Source organism: Tenrec ecaudatus, chromosome 7, assembly GCF_050624435.1.
Source record: "Tenrec ecaudatus isolate mTenEca1 chromosome 7, mTenEca1.hap1, whole genome shotgun sequence".
NCBI classification, from domain to species: Eukaryota; Metazoa; Chordata; class Mammalia; order Afrosoricida; family Tenrecidae; genus Tenrec; species Tenrec ecaudatus.
Window position 1 is genome coordinate 94,314,805 of NC_134536.1, and position 16,014 is coordinate 94,330,818.

The 16,014-nt window shown below is 44.9% G+C and overlaps 1 protein-coding gene across 1 annotated transcript in view; it reads left to right on the plus strand.

Moving 5' to 3' along the window:
• The first annotated feature begins 7,467 nt into the window (after positions 1 to 7,467).
• Positions 7,468 to 16,014, plus strand: part of ELOVL4 (ELOVL fatty acid elongase 4) — a 29,454-nt gene continuing 20,907 nt past the window's right edge. The window contains exon 1 of the mRNA XM_075554850.1: positions 7,468 to 7,828. Coding sequence (XP_075410965.1) covers positions 7,729 to 7,828 — 100 coding nt within the window. The 5' untranslated portion in view covers positions 7,468 to 7,728. The remainder of the gene's footprint in view (positions 7,829 to 16,014) is intronic.

Consider the following 16,014-nt stretch of genomic DNA (forward strand, 5'->3'; position numbering starts at 1 on the left):
CCCACTCCAAACTCACTGCCAGCAAGGCGATGCCGACTTATAATGACCCAATAGGACAGATTAGAACTCCCCCTATGAGTTTCCAAGACTATTGTTTATAGGAGTAGAAAGTCCAGTCTTTCTCCTGCTAGTGATTTTGAACTGCTGACCTTGTGATTTAAATCCCAATGCATGACCACCACATCAACAGGGATCCCCTATCTGCATGTAAAATACATGACAGTGTATTCATATAATGGAATATTGTTGTTGTTGTCAGCTGCTGGGCAGTGGCTTCTAGCTCGTGGAGAACCCTGTTGTGTTTAGTAGAGCAGCTTCATACGGTTTCCAGGGCTGTGTCCTATCAGAAGATCACCAGTCCTGTCTTCTGAGGTGTCTTTGAAATTGTCAATCTTTCAGCTAGTGGTCAAGGGCATCAGGGTGCCCACCAGGAGCTCTCAGTAGGAAATTATGTAACTGATATTTTTACATGACAATTTCTCTTCGTAATTTGCAACATTTCTAAGAAGAAAGTTGTGAAATAGTATTATGAGACCATTTGTATAATTACAAAAGGATAATTTAAGCATATAGTACTCTGGGATGACAACTATGAAGAATAAGAGGATTGTCACCATACTGAGTGTAAGATTCAGGATGGCATATGGGTAGCATTAAGGTGATGAATTCACCCGCCCTGCCAAAAATTTCTCTTTTGCACAGGGAGAGCAAGGATGGAGACCGTGGTGGGGGCGTCAGGTACAGGCACGCCACAGCAAGGGTCTCTGACCAAAGTTGCCGTGGAAGCCTCCTACTTTCCTTCTCCGACGGCCATCACCCCTACTCCAGGCCCCGCTTCACCGTTGACTGTCTCCAGGCCTCCCACTCCCCCACACCGACATGTGGGCCTGCACACCCGCACACCGCGCATTGCTATTTTTTCAATGATCATGTTTTATCCGGTAAATCCATATTTCATTTTATAAAATAACAATTTTATATACCAAAGAAAACCCCAAAGCAAGCTCATTGCCATAGAGTTGATGCAGATTCATAATGACTGACCATAGGGCAGTGTAAAACTGCCCCGTGAGTTTCCAAGACTGTAATTGTGTAAGGGAGTAGAAAGCCCCGTCTTTCTCCTGCGGAGACCTGGTGATTTCAAATCTCAGTCCAACATGTAACCATTCTGATACCAGGGGTTCTATATACCAGATAACAAGTTAAAAACGCTTAAACATTTTAGGCAAAAATTGGAGCTTCCAAATTAGTTGACAATCTGCATTTTGTCATTGGAGCAATACTTATTTTAGTATAATTTTACTTCTGGAAGATTTTGAGTCTCTCTACAAACTCCTCCTAATCAGATTACTTCCTTGTATGTTCATCGCAACAAATGTCTAGGCTCCCTGTTTTTTGAAAGTGTCAGTTGCTTACAATATTGTCAATACTGAAAGGCAGAAATTATAGAAAAAAATGGATATCCTAAATTATGGCGTTAAGTATGTATGGGCTGTATTAAAGAGATTTATAAATATTTTGCTATTTCATACAAAAATTTCAAATTATAATTGTGTCCTTTTCCTTAGTTTTTTTTGGTTTTTAAAAAATCATTTTATAGGTCTGGGAGGCTGGCCCCAGCACCAAAAAATTAAGTGGCTTCCTGCCCCTCCCCCTAAAAGAATTTGTTTCAAAGGACGACATTGATTCTAAAGCTTCGGGAGATGGACATATCTGATCAGAGCACATGGGAGCAGATGAAGGGGCAGGAGAAGAGAGTGGAGCACAGCCTGGCCCACCAGGCCGTGAGGATGAGGTTCCTGAGTAGAGCAGCCAGTCCACAGAGAGAACAACATGGCTGGCCCCACTATGAGACATGATGCCCCTCAGTGACTAAGGGCGATACAGGGGACAGCACCGGAGACACAGTGTGGGAATTGCACCTGACCTGATCCCACCACACTGAGGCAAAGCACTGGGGGAGTGCAGCGGAACAGCAAGGGAATGGAGTGGCAAGGTCCCCAGGGAATGCTGAAAGTGGACTTTGGGGCCAGGGCGTGGTGCCCCAACAGACTGGACTGGAAAACGCTCCTAAGGGCCAGCAAACGATCCCTGAACTAACTACAAGCTTTTCTCTTGTGAACTGTTTTGTTTTGTTCTTTGTCAGTGGTTTGTTTTTGTTGTTTTGTTGTCTGGTTGTATACTGTTGCTTTGTTTTCCTCTGTCTTGTTTTCGTGCATGTTAGTGTCTCCGCAGGTCTGTCTGAATAGGACAGGCTGGATGAACTATCTGGAGGAAAAACAATGGGACCGACAGTTCCGGGGGTTTTTTGGGTGGGGGCGGTTAGGGGGGTAAGGAAGTGGTGTCAACAAACACAGGGACAAGGGAACAACATGGTACCAAAAATGGTAGTGAGGGGGGAATGGCAGGCCTGGTGGGGAATGATCAAGGGTAAGGTTGCGTAGAGAAGAGGTATAGCTGTAGACCAGGTGGTGACGGAGCATGGTAGTACGGCAGGAGGAAAGTCAAGGGAGATGGAGGAAAGAGCTAGGAGTCAAGGGGAATTTATGGAGGTCTAGACAAAGACATGTACATGCAAATATATATATGAGGATGGGGAAATAGATATTTGTGTCTATACTTATAGGTTCAGTATTAAGGTGGTGGAAGGACCTTGGGCCTCTACTCAAGCACTCCCTCAATGCATGAATACTTTCTTTTATTAAATTGGCACTCTACGATGCTCACCCTCCTGACACAACTGCTGAAGCCAAAGTGGGTGAACAAGTAAATGTGGTGAAGAAAGCTGATGGTGCCCAGCTATCAAAAGAGATAGTGACTGGGGTCTTAAAGGCTTGAAGATAAACAAGCAGCCATCTAGCTCAGAAGCAACAAAGCCCACATGGAAGAACACACCAGCCTGTGTGATCGCGTGGTCCCGAAGGGATCAGTTATCAGGCATCAAAGAACAAAAAATCATGTCATTGGCTGCACACCTCCATGATACGATCGCTGAAGACAAACGGGTGCATAAGCAAATGTGGCGAAGAAAGCTGAAGGTGCCCGGCTATCAAAAGAGATAGTGTCTGGGGTCTTAAAGGCTTGAAGGTGAACAAGCAGCCATCTAGCTCAGAAGCAACAAAGCCCACATGGAAGAAGCACACCACACCAGCCGGTGCGATCACGAGGTGCCAAAGGGACCAGGTATAAGGCATCATGCAAAAAAAAAAATATATATATATATATGTGTGTGTGTGTATACCATAGTGAATGAAGGGGGGAGTGCAGAGTGGAGACCCAAGGCCCAAGTGTCCGCCACTGGAGATCCCCTCATAGAGGGGTTTAGGAGAAGAGATGGGTCAGTCAGGGTGTGATGTAGTACTGATGAAGAACACAGCTTTCCCCCAGATCCTGGATGCTTCCTCCCCCCAACTAGCATGATCCGAATTCTACCTTGCAGGACTGGATAGGGCAGAGGTTGTACACTGGTGCATATGGGAGCTGGAGGCACAGGGAATGATACCTCCGGGACCAGGTGGATGATACTTCCAGGTGGATGATACCTCCGGGACCAGGGGTGTGAGGGGCGATGCTGGGCGAGTAGAGGGTGAGTGGGTTGGAAAGGGGGAACTGATTACAAGGATCCACATGTGACCTCCTCCCTGGGAGATGGACGGCAGAGAAGGGGGGGAAGGGAGACTCCGGATAGGGCAAGATGTGACAAAGTAACAATCTATAAATTACCAAGGGCTCACGAGGGAGGGGGGAGCCGGGAGAGAGGGGGGAAAAAAAAGAGGACCTGATGCAAAGGGCTTTGGTGGAGAGCAGATGCTTTGAAAATTATAAGGGCAAAGAATGTATGGATGTCCTTTATACAATTGATGTATGTATATGTATGGATTTTATTAAGAGTTGTATGAGCCCCTAATAACATGTAAAAAAAAAGAAAGAAAATGATTAGGGCAAGGAATGTACAGATGTGCTTTATACAATTGATGTATGTATATGTATGGATTGTGATAAGAGTTGTATGAGCCCCTAATAAAATGTTTAAAAAATCATTTTATTTGGGGCTTGTACAACTTTTATCACAATCCATCCATCCTCCATCCATTGTGTTAAGGTGACCAGATTTTAACATTGGTAAAGCGGGACACCATTGATAAAACTCATATCCGGGTAAAATAGCCACATGGCAGTCAAAAACTGTATACCCTAGCTTGTTGTGCATTCTTTCAAAAAATCGGAACTTTTAAAAAATGCCGTGGGACGTAGGAAAAATTGGTAAAAATCGGGGCTGTCCCGCCAAAAGCGGGATATCTGGTCACATTTGTACACATGTTGCCATCATCATTCTCAAAGTATTTTCTTTCTACTTGAGTCCTTGGTATTAGCTTCTCATTTTTCCCCTTCCACCTGCTCCTTCCCTCACAAACCCTTGATAAGTTATAAATTATTGTTGTTTTTGATGTCTTACACTGCCTGATGTCTCCCTTCACCCACTTTTCTGTTGTCTGTCCCCCAGGGAGGGGGTTATATGTAGATTGTTGTGATCTGCTTCCTTTCTCCCCCCGCTTCCCCTTCCCCTCCTGATATTGCTACTCTCATTATTGGTCCTGAGGGGTTTATCTGTTCTGGGTTCCCTGTGCTTCCAGCTCCTATCTGTACCTGTGTACATCCTCTGGTCTACCCAGATTTGTAAGGTAGGATTGGGATCATAATAGTGGGGGTGTATGTAAGAAAGCATTAAAGAATTAAGAGGAAAGTTGTATGTTTCATCAGTGCTACACTGAACCCTAACTGGTTCATCTCCTCCCCGAGACCCTTCTGTAAGGGGATGTCCAGTTGTCTACAGATGGGCTTTGTGTCTCCACTCCGCACTCCTCCTCATTCACAATGATATGACTTTTTGTTCTTTGATGCCTGATACCTGATCCAATTGACACCTCATGATTCACCATTAGTTTTTATTGCTGTATCTATCCCATTTTTCTTCAATCCACATCAATTATCCCCTCAGTTATCAAATTATTGTACATTACTATGGCCCTGGCATTCATTTTTTTGTTCTGCTACAATGCCACCAAAGTCTTGGTTCGATGGCTGTCATTCTAGCTGAGTGACCATGCAGGCCCCTCTCCATGTGCACAGTCAGATTAGGCAGGCTGTGGTTCTGGTCAGCCATTGGCGAAAAAGCCATTTGTGAATTTTGCATAAGGCACTATAAGTCCCTATGTCAGGTAGTAGGCTCCTGAGTGGATGAATTCTAGGACTGTGGGCCCTAGTGTATGTTTGGGTAGTTAAATGCAAGTAGATACTCCAAACCAAACTCACTGCCATCAAGTCAATGCTGTCTGTGTGATCCTCGCTGGGTTTCTGCGACTGTAACTGTTTATAGGAGTAGAAAGCCCAGTCTTTCTCCCACGGAGCTGCTGGCGGTTTCGGGCTGATGACCAAACAGATCGCAGTTCAACTCATAACCACTGCACCACCAGAGCTCCTTAATAAAGATGACTAATCTTTACTAATGTTATCACTTCTCTTAGGATTGTCTTGCATGTGACAAGCGCCCTCTAGTGAATAAAGGGACTTATCAATAGTGAGGATGGCCCAGGCGGGGCAGTGTCTCCTTCTGCTGAACCAACTCTATGGCACCTAACAAAAACAACATAGAAGGACACAGGTCGCATACGTGTTGAGTTACTAACCACAATGTCAGTGGTTCAAACCTACCAGCTGCTCTGTAGGAGACAGATGGGGTTGTCTGCTTCTATAAAGATTCTATGAATCTCAGAAATCCAAAGGATCAGTTCCACTCTGTCCTACTGGGTCATAATGAGTCGGAATGAGTTGGAATCAACTCAATCACAGTGAGTGAGTGAATGTAGAAGGGCAGGCTGAGGAAAGATCTGAAGCCATTTAAACAATCTTCGACTGTATTAACATGCAAAGGTCCCGAGGTCTTGTGCATATGTGTGCAGGTAGGGTTGTTGATTTGTTCCCTTCTAAACAAAATCCAGTTTTCTATATTGCGGAAGTGGCAGTCAAATTTGTAGGTGAAGTTCAAATTAATCTCAACTTTGCAGTTGATCAAGGTCAATGGTGGGTCCTTGATCTTCATCCACTCTCTAAATGGGGAGACTTGATCTAATCTTTCATAATTACCAAAAGCTATCTGATACCCAAATTTGAAAATTCATAATTTCAATTCAGGAAACTTTCTTATGAGTGAAGTATTTGATATAGTTATAACTTCCTTCTGGGGGGTTAATTTTAAGAATAGAGCATTTTAAACATGATGGTTGCTTGAGTGATACAGGAAATCAGTTACTCTAAACTACCCTTTTGTCTCCCTACACTACCAGCCACTAACAGCAGTGCATATATCCCCTGAAAAGTATAAATTATAATCTACCAATAGATATTTATAGCCCTGGGTCCTCTTCAAAGAATCAGTAACCATTCTTATCCTCTAGGATGCTTCCCACATAAAATAGAGCCAAAGAATATATAAGCAAGCCAATTAAAAATTAAAAGTCACTATTTACATTAATCACAGAGTGTCAGAGGGCAGAAGCAACAACACACCTGATCAGTGACTTATAAGTGCAGCACCCTAAACCAACAAATAGAGAAAAGGTGAACAAATAGGTGACGAGATTAAACAAGAAGTAGGCAACATGATTAAAAAAATGAATAGGTGAAAGATTATATTGGACTAGTTTGTTTTATGTAAAGAACCATCAAAGAGTGAATTGTATCAAAATAATTTTTTAACATCTCAAAGTATTTTGAGGTTTCCTCTCCAGCCTAGGTTGCTTTTTGTCTCCGTTTAGATTCTGAACCCCTACATCGCCTGATTTAGCAAAATTACGTGGCTTTGATTTTATGTATATTGCACCGACAGAACACATTCAATTATTTGTTCATTTGTTAATGCGTACTTCAAAATCTGGTCTCCATTACTATTTGGAGGACAAACGTCCATTCAGCTATTTAGGTGGGTAACTCGCCTTGTGATGATGGAAGCATGCGTGCCTGCGGTTGGAGGCAGCACGAACACAGGGTTACGAAGGCGAATGACAGCTGTGGCCACGCAAGCTCCCTTCTCCCCTCTTCCGTTTCCTCGCACACATCCAGGTGGATGCACACATCCAGGTGGGAAGACAGCTTACGCCTCCGCAGGGCCCCGTGCTTGGCAGCAAGGCGGAGGGGCAGGAGGAGGAGGCTGGGGAGGTTGACCCTGAAAGGCAGCCAGGAGGACTCAGGTGGCCGGCTCCCGGGCGGAGGGCCGGGAGGAGGGGCTCGCGCCCGCCCGTCTCCCACCTGCCTTGCCCGCAGCATCCCTGCGCAACTGCGCGCGGACGCGCGGGCGGGGGGAGGGCCGTGCCCGCCCCCCGCCCCCCGCCCCCGCGCGCGGCCACGTGACGCCGGCGGAGGGGATTGGAGCGGCGGCGGCGCGAGGCGGCAGAGAGCTGCAGCGCCCGGTGCGCACGGCGAGACCTCCTCCTCCTCTCGGCATCCTGGACCAGCCCTTCTGCCTGGCCCGGCCTCTGGACGCCGCCACATCCCTGCCGCGGCAGCGCCCGGAGGAGGAGGAGGAGCAGGGGGAGGACCACGGCGACGACGAGAGGACACAGCCGCCGCCGTTAGAGGGGTCCCTGGCTCCCGCTCGACCCGCAGCCGTCGCCTCCGAAGCCGGCTCTCCGCGTTCCGCTCCCGTCGCCGCGCAGACCTGCCACTGCCGGGATGGGGCTCTTGGACTCGCAGCCGGGCAGCATCTTGGACGTGATGTCCACGGCGCTCAACGACACCGTGGAGCTATACCGCTGGACCTGGACGGTCACAGGTAAAGCGTCCGGCGTCCCCATGGCCGCCTAGCTTTGCGGGCCGCCGGGAGCGGGCAGCCGCCGGTCCCCAGCATGGGAGCGCCCAGGCCTGGGCACGGCCGGGCCGGCCGCGACGTGCGGCTGTGCGGATGCCGTGGGTCGGAGGAGGTGCCCGGGTGCGGGCCCGCGGTCGGCGCTGGCTGATCTGAGCTGAACGTTGAGCTCCGCCCGCCTCCCCCCTCCCCGCTCCCCCATTGCCACACGCAGGGTTTCCCCATCTCCCACCATCTCGTCGGATGCGGGAGCTGACGGATGAGACGCAGCCCAAAGCGCCCTGCCGGAGCCGCCCCATCACCTCCACGCCCACAGCTGCTCGCACCCACAGTTGCCCCTTATGGCCTGGCTTGTTTTTAACACGAGGAGCGCTCCCTCTGGCAAGCTGCCAGAGGGTGACTCTGGAGGTAGCTGTCATATTGTACAAGGCGAACACACCTCATTTTACTTCTTTAGTTTTCTGATTTCATGGACATTACCCGAGTGTCCCCCCCCCCCCCGATCTAGCTGATCTATTTATAGTTTAATTTGGAAAGAAAAGTAACACGGCCATTGTTTGGCTCCATACACGTTGACGGATGGTCGCTGTGAGGCTTTTTAACAGGGACTGTATTCGGAGTGATTGTCTGTAAGGGCTTGGCGCACTGCAGTGCAGTCCGGGGGAGGGGCAGGTTAAGCGCCAGGTAAGAAAGAAGTCGTCTCTAGGAAGGAATTGTCTGCAACAGCACCCAGAGGTTGTCCCCGAAGCCTACGTGTATATATAGTTTCCCGAAATGGGCAAACTTTTCTTTTTATAGCTTTTGTCCTTTATCTGGGGTGGGGGAGGGGGGCTGTTAATGAGTTGTCCTTTGTGCTGTTGTGGCACTCTGCTGTTTTGGGGTTTTCTCGTTTACTTTGTTACTTGCTTTGTTGCCTTTAGTTTCAAAGCGTTTTACATCCTCTGACCAAAATGAGGTGAAAGGGGTTTTAGAAACGATTTTATGATTTACATTTTCTAGTTCTGTTTCAACAGGACACTGTATTCCCGTAGAGGAATTTGATATTTCACATTACTTTACCTTTTACAAGCTACTCCCTTCATGGAAATACATCTCTCCTCCCCCAGCTTGTGTGTTTGTTGGTGTTAACAGTACATTAGACAGGGGTTACAGCATGAATACAGTAGGGTCCATGGAATATATGTTAGGAAGAAAAGGGTTTGCTGGGAATATTTTTCTTTCTTTCTTCTTTTGGGGGTGGGTGGGAGACAGCATGATTCTTTGACACTGATGTGGCTTTGACTTCGGCAGAGAGAAATGCTGTTTTATAGATGATCTCAAGTTTGGCACTCTGGGGAATAAGCATGTTAGGGAACCATTGCTGTTGAAATTCTAACATGGCAGTCTTTCATAGAGCCTTCCCTTTGAAAGTTTTCTCCATACCTCCTTTTAAATGGTTACACTGACTTTATGTTGTACCAACAAAACCTGGTAAGGATGCACCCTACCCTGCATCTCTGGCACATTGGCTCTTTACACATTACATCAGGGTTTCCCATTGCACAATGGTGCAACACTGAACATCAGACCAGCTCTTTGACAAGTAATTACACTTCGCATACTTTGGAGTTCAGGCGTTGTAAAGTCCTGCAATCTCCACATCACCAGAGTCACACCCAGGACTTCTCAGTCCGGTCATTCCCCTCCTCTCCCGGAGCTTTCCCCATCTTTTGAGTCCCAGAAAGAAAAATTGAAGGCAGAGGTAGAATATGCTTCTTCAGTGTTGGTTCATTCCAGTCTAATGATGTTGGTGTATAAATACCATGAATGGAATAGGGAAATGTGTGTAGTTGCCTTATGCTACTAGCCTTTAAAAGGCATATAAAATAATAAAATATGGGTCCCAAGGAGAAGAGAAATAGCCATTGGAACAAGTGGCCTCTCAGTAGCAGGGCAGAGGGAAGGTAGCTGCCCATTCTTTGGCTATCCACTTACGAAACCCGAGACTGCTTCCTTGCTTTCTGTAATGAGCTACCTGGGGTAGGCAGATGGTGTTTCTTAACCAGCCTAGAAGCTTAGTGGGATATAGTCTGTTCTCTACAAGGAGGACTATTTTCTAGGTTCAGGAAGAAAAGACCCGAAGCCTGTAATGTCTCTTTATCTCTCACCGCTTTCTGTGTTTTGTTAGTTTTTCTGATGTATTCCTTCTTCTCCTAAGTAAGAGAATCCTCTCCAGCTGCATATTTCACAAAAATCGGAATGTGGGCAATCAAAGAAGGAAAAGGAGCTTGTCAGAGGAGGTTGAGGTACAGTTGGTGAGTCAGATGTTTGGAAAGAGAGAGAAATAAGAATAGGTGGAGAGAAAATGGTCTTGAGACATCCTGGTGCGTGTGGTGACAGAAAGGATGCAAATGATTCAGGGAGAGCAAGAATTGAGCTAGCCTCCATGCCATAAGGGCTCTTGTTCCCAGGACTGTGGCTTCACGCTTCTCTCTCCTTGTTTGTTGATTAAATACTTTTCCCCACTCTAGCATCTTTGTCCACCTCAGTGTAAATAAACTGTACATTGCAGTATTATAACAGAAATACCTTTGTAGATTATGTTTAGTGGTCCAGGGGATACTGCTCTAGGGCTCACGGTATCTGGATAAGTTTAATTTTGCCATGTCACATCAGGCACCTGGTGCTATTTAATAATAATAAATACCCCAAGCAATATATGAAAACCTACAAACCATGGCTCATAGGGTATTAATACTGAAAGTGTTACTTTATCATTAACATAGTGTACATTGGAAATCACACGTTGAAGAGCTGAACTTTTAGAAGAGTACCAACCATTTTCAACTTTCCTAAATGAATTTTTTAGCACTTTAAACAAGTAAATTAATCTTTCAAAAAATTTATATAGGAAAATATAGAGAGATTGATGGGTGACTTTATACTGGCTGTTAGGCAGAAGGGCTCTGACGTCATTGTGCACATGTGTGGTTTGTAAGTACGTTAAGGCGAGCGTACTAGAATCAAAGTATATTTCTAATCCAGAAAAGTTACATATGAGTGTTTAAAACTCTTGACTATAAATATTCCCTAACCCATATATACCGAGTTACCACCATGATCCATGGTATTCATTTTCATTCCTTAAAACAGTGATTAGTATCAGTTTTATGTAACGTTTTGTGCAGAAACATCCTGGACCGTAGCCAGCACACTCACAGGGAGGCAGGTGTCTCTTGGACCACCATAGTTTCTTTCTTGATGGGCAGGTTTTAAACACCCACTGCTCTTAAGGGGTGTATGTGAGAGAGATAGAAACCGAGAGGGAGACGCTGTCAAGATTGTTTTTCATCTGCGATGTTATCTAAGGTAGATTTCTTTTTGTTTGTTTGGCTTGGCCTGGGATCCCTGTGACCATTGGAACTATTCCTTTGAGAAAAGATGTTCTTAGTACTAAAGAGCTCATTGGAAAGAAAGACGCCTTATCAGATCTTAAGGTGTGAGCTTGCTTGGTCGGTAATTTCAGTGAGGTTCTAGTTAACCCTCCTCTCAATGGTCCCAAAGCCAAGTTGGCCAGTGGTCCAAGTTGGCCATCTTTTGAGGGGTGGCTGACTTTTGACTTGTTTCTCTTGTTCTTCACTGCAGTCTGTGTTTTGGTGGCAGGTTCCAGGACCGGAAGGACAAGAGCATCCTCTTGTTCATTTCCTAAGACCAGCATGTAGCAAAAGATCCTGGTGCAGGTAAACACTGCCGATTCTGAAGAGCTAACTAGGGTCCGAACACGGGGTTTGTAGAGTGAGATTCTTGGGCTTAATAAGGGAGACAGGGCTTTTCAAAATTATTATTATTATTATTAAATCATTTTATTGGGGGCTCTTACAACAATCCATACATGAATTGTATGAAACACATTTGTTCATAGGTTGCAATCATCATTTAAAAAACATTTTCTTTCTCCTTGGTCCCTTGGCATCAGCTCCTCTTTTTTCCTTTCCTACCCTTCCAACCTTTATAAATCATTATTATTTTCATATTTTACACCATCCGCTGTCTCCTTTTGCCCACATTTCTGTTGTTCATTCTCTCCCCTGCCCCAGGGGGATGGGGGTGTTTTATGTTGGTAATTATAGTTGGTTCTCCATCTCTCCCCTTTCTTCCCCCATCTTCCCCCTACCTTCATGGTATCATGACCCTAATTACCACTGTGGAGGGGCTTATCTCTCCTGGATGGGAGACAAGGTTTTAAGAATCCTAAAGGTAATTATGTCAGACTCTTTTTGTGTGTGTGATCTTAAGGACCACAAAGTAGTTGCTCGTCCCTTTACATTTCAATTTATTTGTTTATTTTCCCCCCAGATGATGTGATAACATCACCTGTGTTGTGAATGAGTTAGCCCTATTAACAAAAGTACCTTTTAAAACAATTTATTGAGCCACATGTCATTTTAGAACTAGACCTATATTTGCAAATATAGAAGAGTTGTGTAAACAAGATCTGTCTTTTCTCGTTAAGGCTTTCTAACAAATCAAGATGCTATGTTTTTACTTTCCTGTGGAAGAGAATATATTGAAGGAAACACTATTAAGGCTTTGGACTTTTGGTAAAGGAGAGGGGAGGGACTACAGGGCCTTTTAAAGTCTGGCTCCACATCACCTTTCTCATTAGATCCGGCTGCATTCGTCTGCCTACAGACCTACCGCTCTGGCCAGCTTGCCAACTCATTGAGCCTTGCTTGAGCAAAACGTGTGCACATGTACCTTCGTGTTTCCCATTGCTCTGTGCCTTTATTGTTAGTGTCCTCGCCCCTCTCCATCTGCCTTTCCAGAGAGCTCTCGCCAGCACCCAGGACAGTCTCCTCCTCACAAAGCTTTCTGCGGCCTCTGTACCCTGGCGTAATTCAGCCCCTCTCTGAACCCAGTTACTAGTTAACTGCCTGGAACAACTCTTCCCTTTTGCCTGTGCATCTCTTCTGTGACTATTGTCTTGAACTATTTAAACTGTTATTATTATTTTCCTTTCACTTCTTTGTGCTTATCTCCCCCAGACTAGGGATGTTGTTACATATATTTGTTGATTTGATATATATCAAGAGATGACTCCTTTAATCTTGCAGACATTTCAAATGGTGACAATTCTGATTGCTACATACTAATGAGGTTCTGGACACTCTTTAAACTACATTTACAGGGAATATTTTGTAATGATCCTGTGATCACTTGATCATACATTTAATCCGTGCATATGCAATGAAGTTGGTTAAATGTAATGAAGAAATCAAACTGAAATCACTTATTAGCATAAGGTAGTTGCTTTCCAATGAGGTCAAAGACAAATAGAATTTTTTTTCTTTCTCCTGTTTGCAAAAGCACTGGGAGGGTGTGAAGGTGAGGAGGGCAGTGTGGTACGGTGAATGCAGAGCACACAAGTCCCCCAAATTAGTAGCTTGAGGCTGCGACTAATTAGCTGTAAGAGCTTGGAAAAGTCATTTACTGTGCCAAGCTCTCAATTTCATGTTCTCAATTTCATTTTATTTTTTTAATCCAAAATGTAAGAGGGCTGCATTAAGTAACTGGTTAGGTCCCATATGGCTCTAAAATTTTGGATATGTGCAACTTTGTTTCTGTTTGGGGTAGGTAGACCCAGTTCCAGCTAGAATTCAAAGGTTTCATTCTCTCACAACAGTTCAGATCAGTTCCATGAGCACTGTTGCCGGCGCTGCTCACACAGCACAAATAGCACATTAAGCAGGGCACGTATTTAACCCTTTTCCCTTCCGCCCCACACAAGTCGGTAGAGGGTAGAAGGTAAGGCTAGCGCTGTGTGAGCAGCTGCGTTGAAACAGCCCTGCCGCTGCCGTAGGACTCAGCATCCTTAGTGATCCACATATGCCTCGAAGAACCCAAATTGGCCATTTTGTCAAAAATGATGCCAGCAACATAAAAGCATAAAGTTTTATGTACTGTATGTACATTTTTAATGTAACATATAACTTTTAAGAATAGCTTGGTGTGTGGCTTTAGGTAAGTTATTCATGACTCCAAGAGGGTTGGATTATATGATATTCAAGGAGGCCATCTTATTAAATCCTTGTACTTCTTAACTCAATGGCTTAGAGGCCAGTCTGATCTTATTTGCTTGAATTGGTTTTCTTTGACAGAGAGTACAATATTTTATTATTTACATCATTACAAAAGATTTTCAGCTGCAGGATTTTTAAAATTAAGAAATCATTTTATTGGGGGTTCTTACAGCTCTTATAACACTCCATATATCAATTGTTTCAAACACATTTGTACATATGATGCCATCATCATTTTAAAAACATTTTCTTTCTGCTTAAACCCTTGGTATCAGCTCTGCTTTTTCCCCTCTCTCCCCACCCCACCCTTGTGATCCCTTGATAAATGATAAATTATTATTATTTTCATATCTTACACTGTCCACTGTTTCTCCATGCCCACATTTCAGTTGTTCATTCCTCTGGTGTGTGTGTGTGTGTGTGTGTGTGTTATATGTTGATCATTATAGTCGGTTCCCCTTTTTTCCTCCTTCTTCTCCCACATTTCCCCTACCCTCATGGTATCGCCACTCCCATGACTTCCTCTAAGGATTTATCTGTCTTGGATTCTGTGTGTCAAGAGCTCTTATCTATACAGTGCACATGCTCTGGTCTAGCCGGATTTGTAAGGAAGAACTGGGGTCATGATCGTGGGTGGGGAGAAAGCATTAAAGAACTAGAGAACTATTGTGTGTTCTGTCGTGCTGTGCTGGATAATGGCTGTCTTGTTCTTTCTTGTGATCATTCTGTGAGGGAATGTCTAATTGTCTACATATGGGCTTTGGGTCTCCACTCTGACTCCCATCATTTGCATCGCTGTATCTGTTTGTTTTGGGTCTTGTGATGCCTGATACCTGATCCTGTCGACACCTTTTGATCACACAGGCTGGTGTGCTTCTTCCATGTGGGCTTTGTTGCTTCCCTGCTAGATGGCTGCTTGTATAACTTCAAGCCTTAAGACCCCAGGCACTGTATCTTTTAATAGCTAGGCACCATCAGCTTTCTTCACCACATTTGCTTATGCACCCATACCCATTTTGATTTCAGTAATCTTGTTGGGAAGGTGAGCATCGCAAAATGCCAGGTTATTAGAACAAAGTGTTCTTGCATTGAGGGAGTACTTACGAAGAGATCCAATGCCTGTCTGCTACCTTAATACTTAACATTTAAATATATGTACACAGACCTATATCTCTATTGTTATATATTAATATATTTACCCATATCCATGCCTATATTTACACTTCTGGAAATGTCTTTTGCCTCCCAATTCTTTCCTGTATTTCTTTTTACTTCCTATTCCACTATCATGTTTGACTTTCATTCGCCACTCAGTACTTTGTCTCAGCTACATTGCACTTGATCAAACCCCATCAGGCATTCTTTGCCCTCCTTGTCATCGATTTTAGATCTCTTATTCTTCACTTGTCCCTAGATTTATTGGACCCCCCTCCCTTTCTCCCATTTCCTCCTCTCCCATGTCTCCCAGAGACATTGGCCCCATTGTTTTCTCCTTGGGATTGTCCTGCCTACCCTATATGGATAGACATGAAAAATAGGGGACGGGGTGGGGGGGGGAAGCCTATAAATAGTTCCAGGTCTGTGTGCTGACCCTTCTGAATGTTTTCCAATAGGATCTGGTGAAGTTCCATGCCCTTCCCACTGATTCCAAGGTCGATTTTCAGGATTCCTCCAATACTTCTATGCTTTGTTCTCCTTATTGCCCTGTTGTGCTCTCCTTCGTGTTTCGCTCTGGTGTAGAGGGTCAGACAGGGCACACTGCCCACACTGTCTTTCCACTGCTGTCCCCTGTACCCCTGTGGGTCAGTGAGGGAGTGACCTGTCTCGTGGTGGGGCCAGTTCCACGGTGCTCTCTGTGCATTGGCATCCTTGAGGCTTGGTGGGCTAGGATGCGGTTCTCTCTCCCTCTGGGAATGCATGCATTTGGTGGCTTTCCCTCTATGCCCCTGTGCTTTTTATTTTTTTAAGCTCACCTCAGTGGACTTGTGTTGTACTTGTCCTTTTGTGCTTGATTTACTTCACTTAGCATTATTTCCTCCAACTCTTTCCATGTGTCAATATGTCTTATGAGTTTATCACTGGTTTTTAGGGATG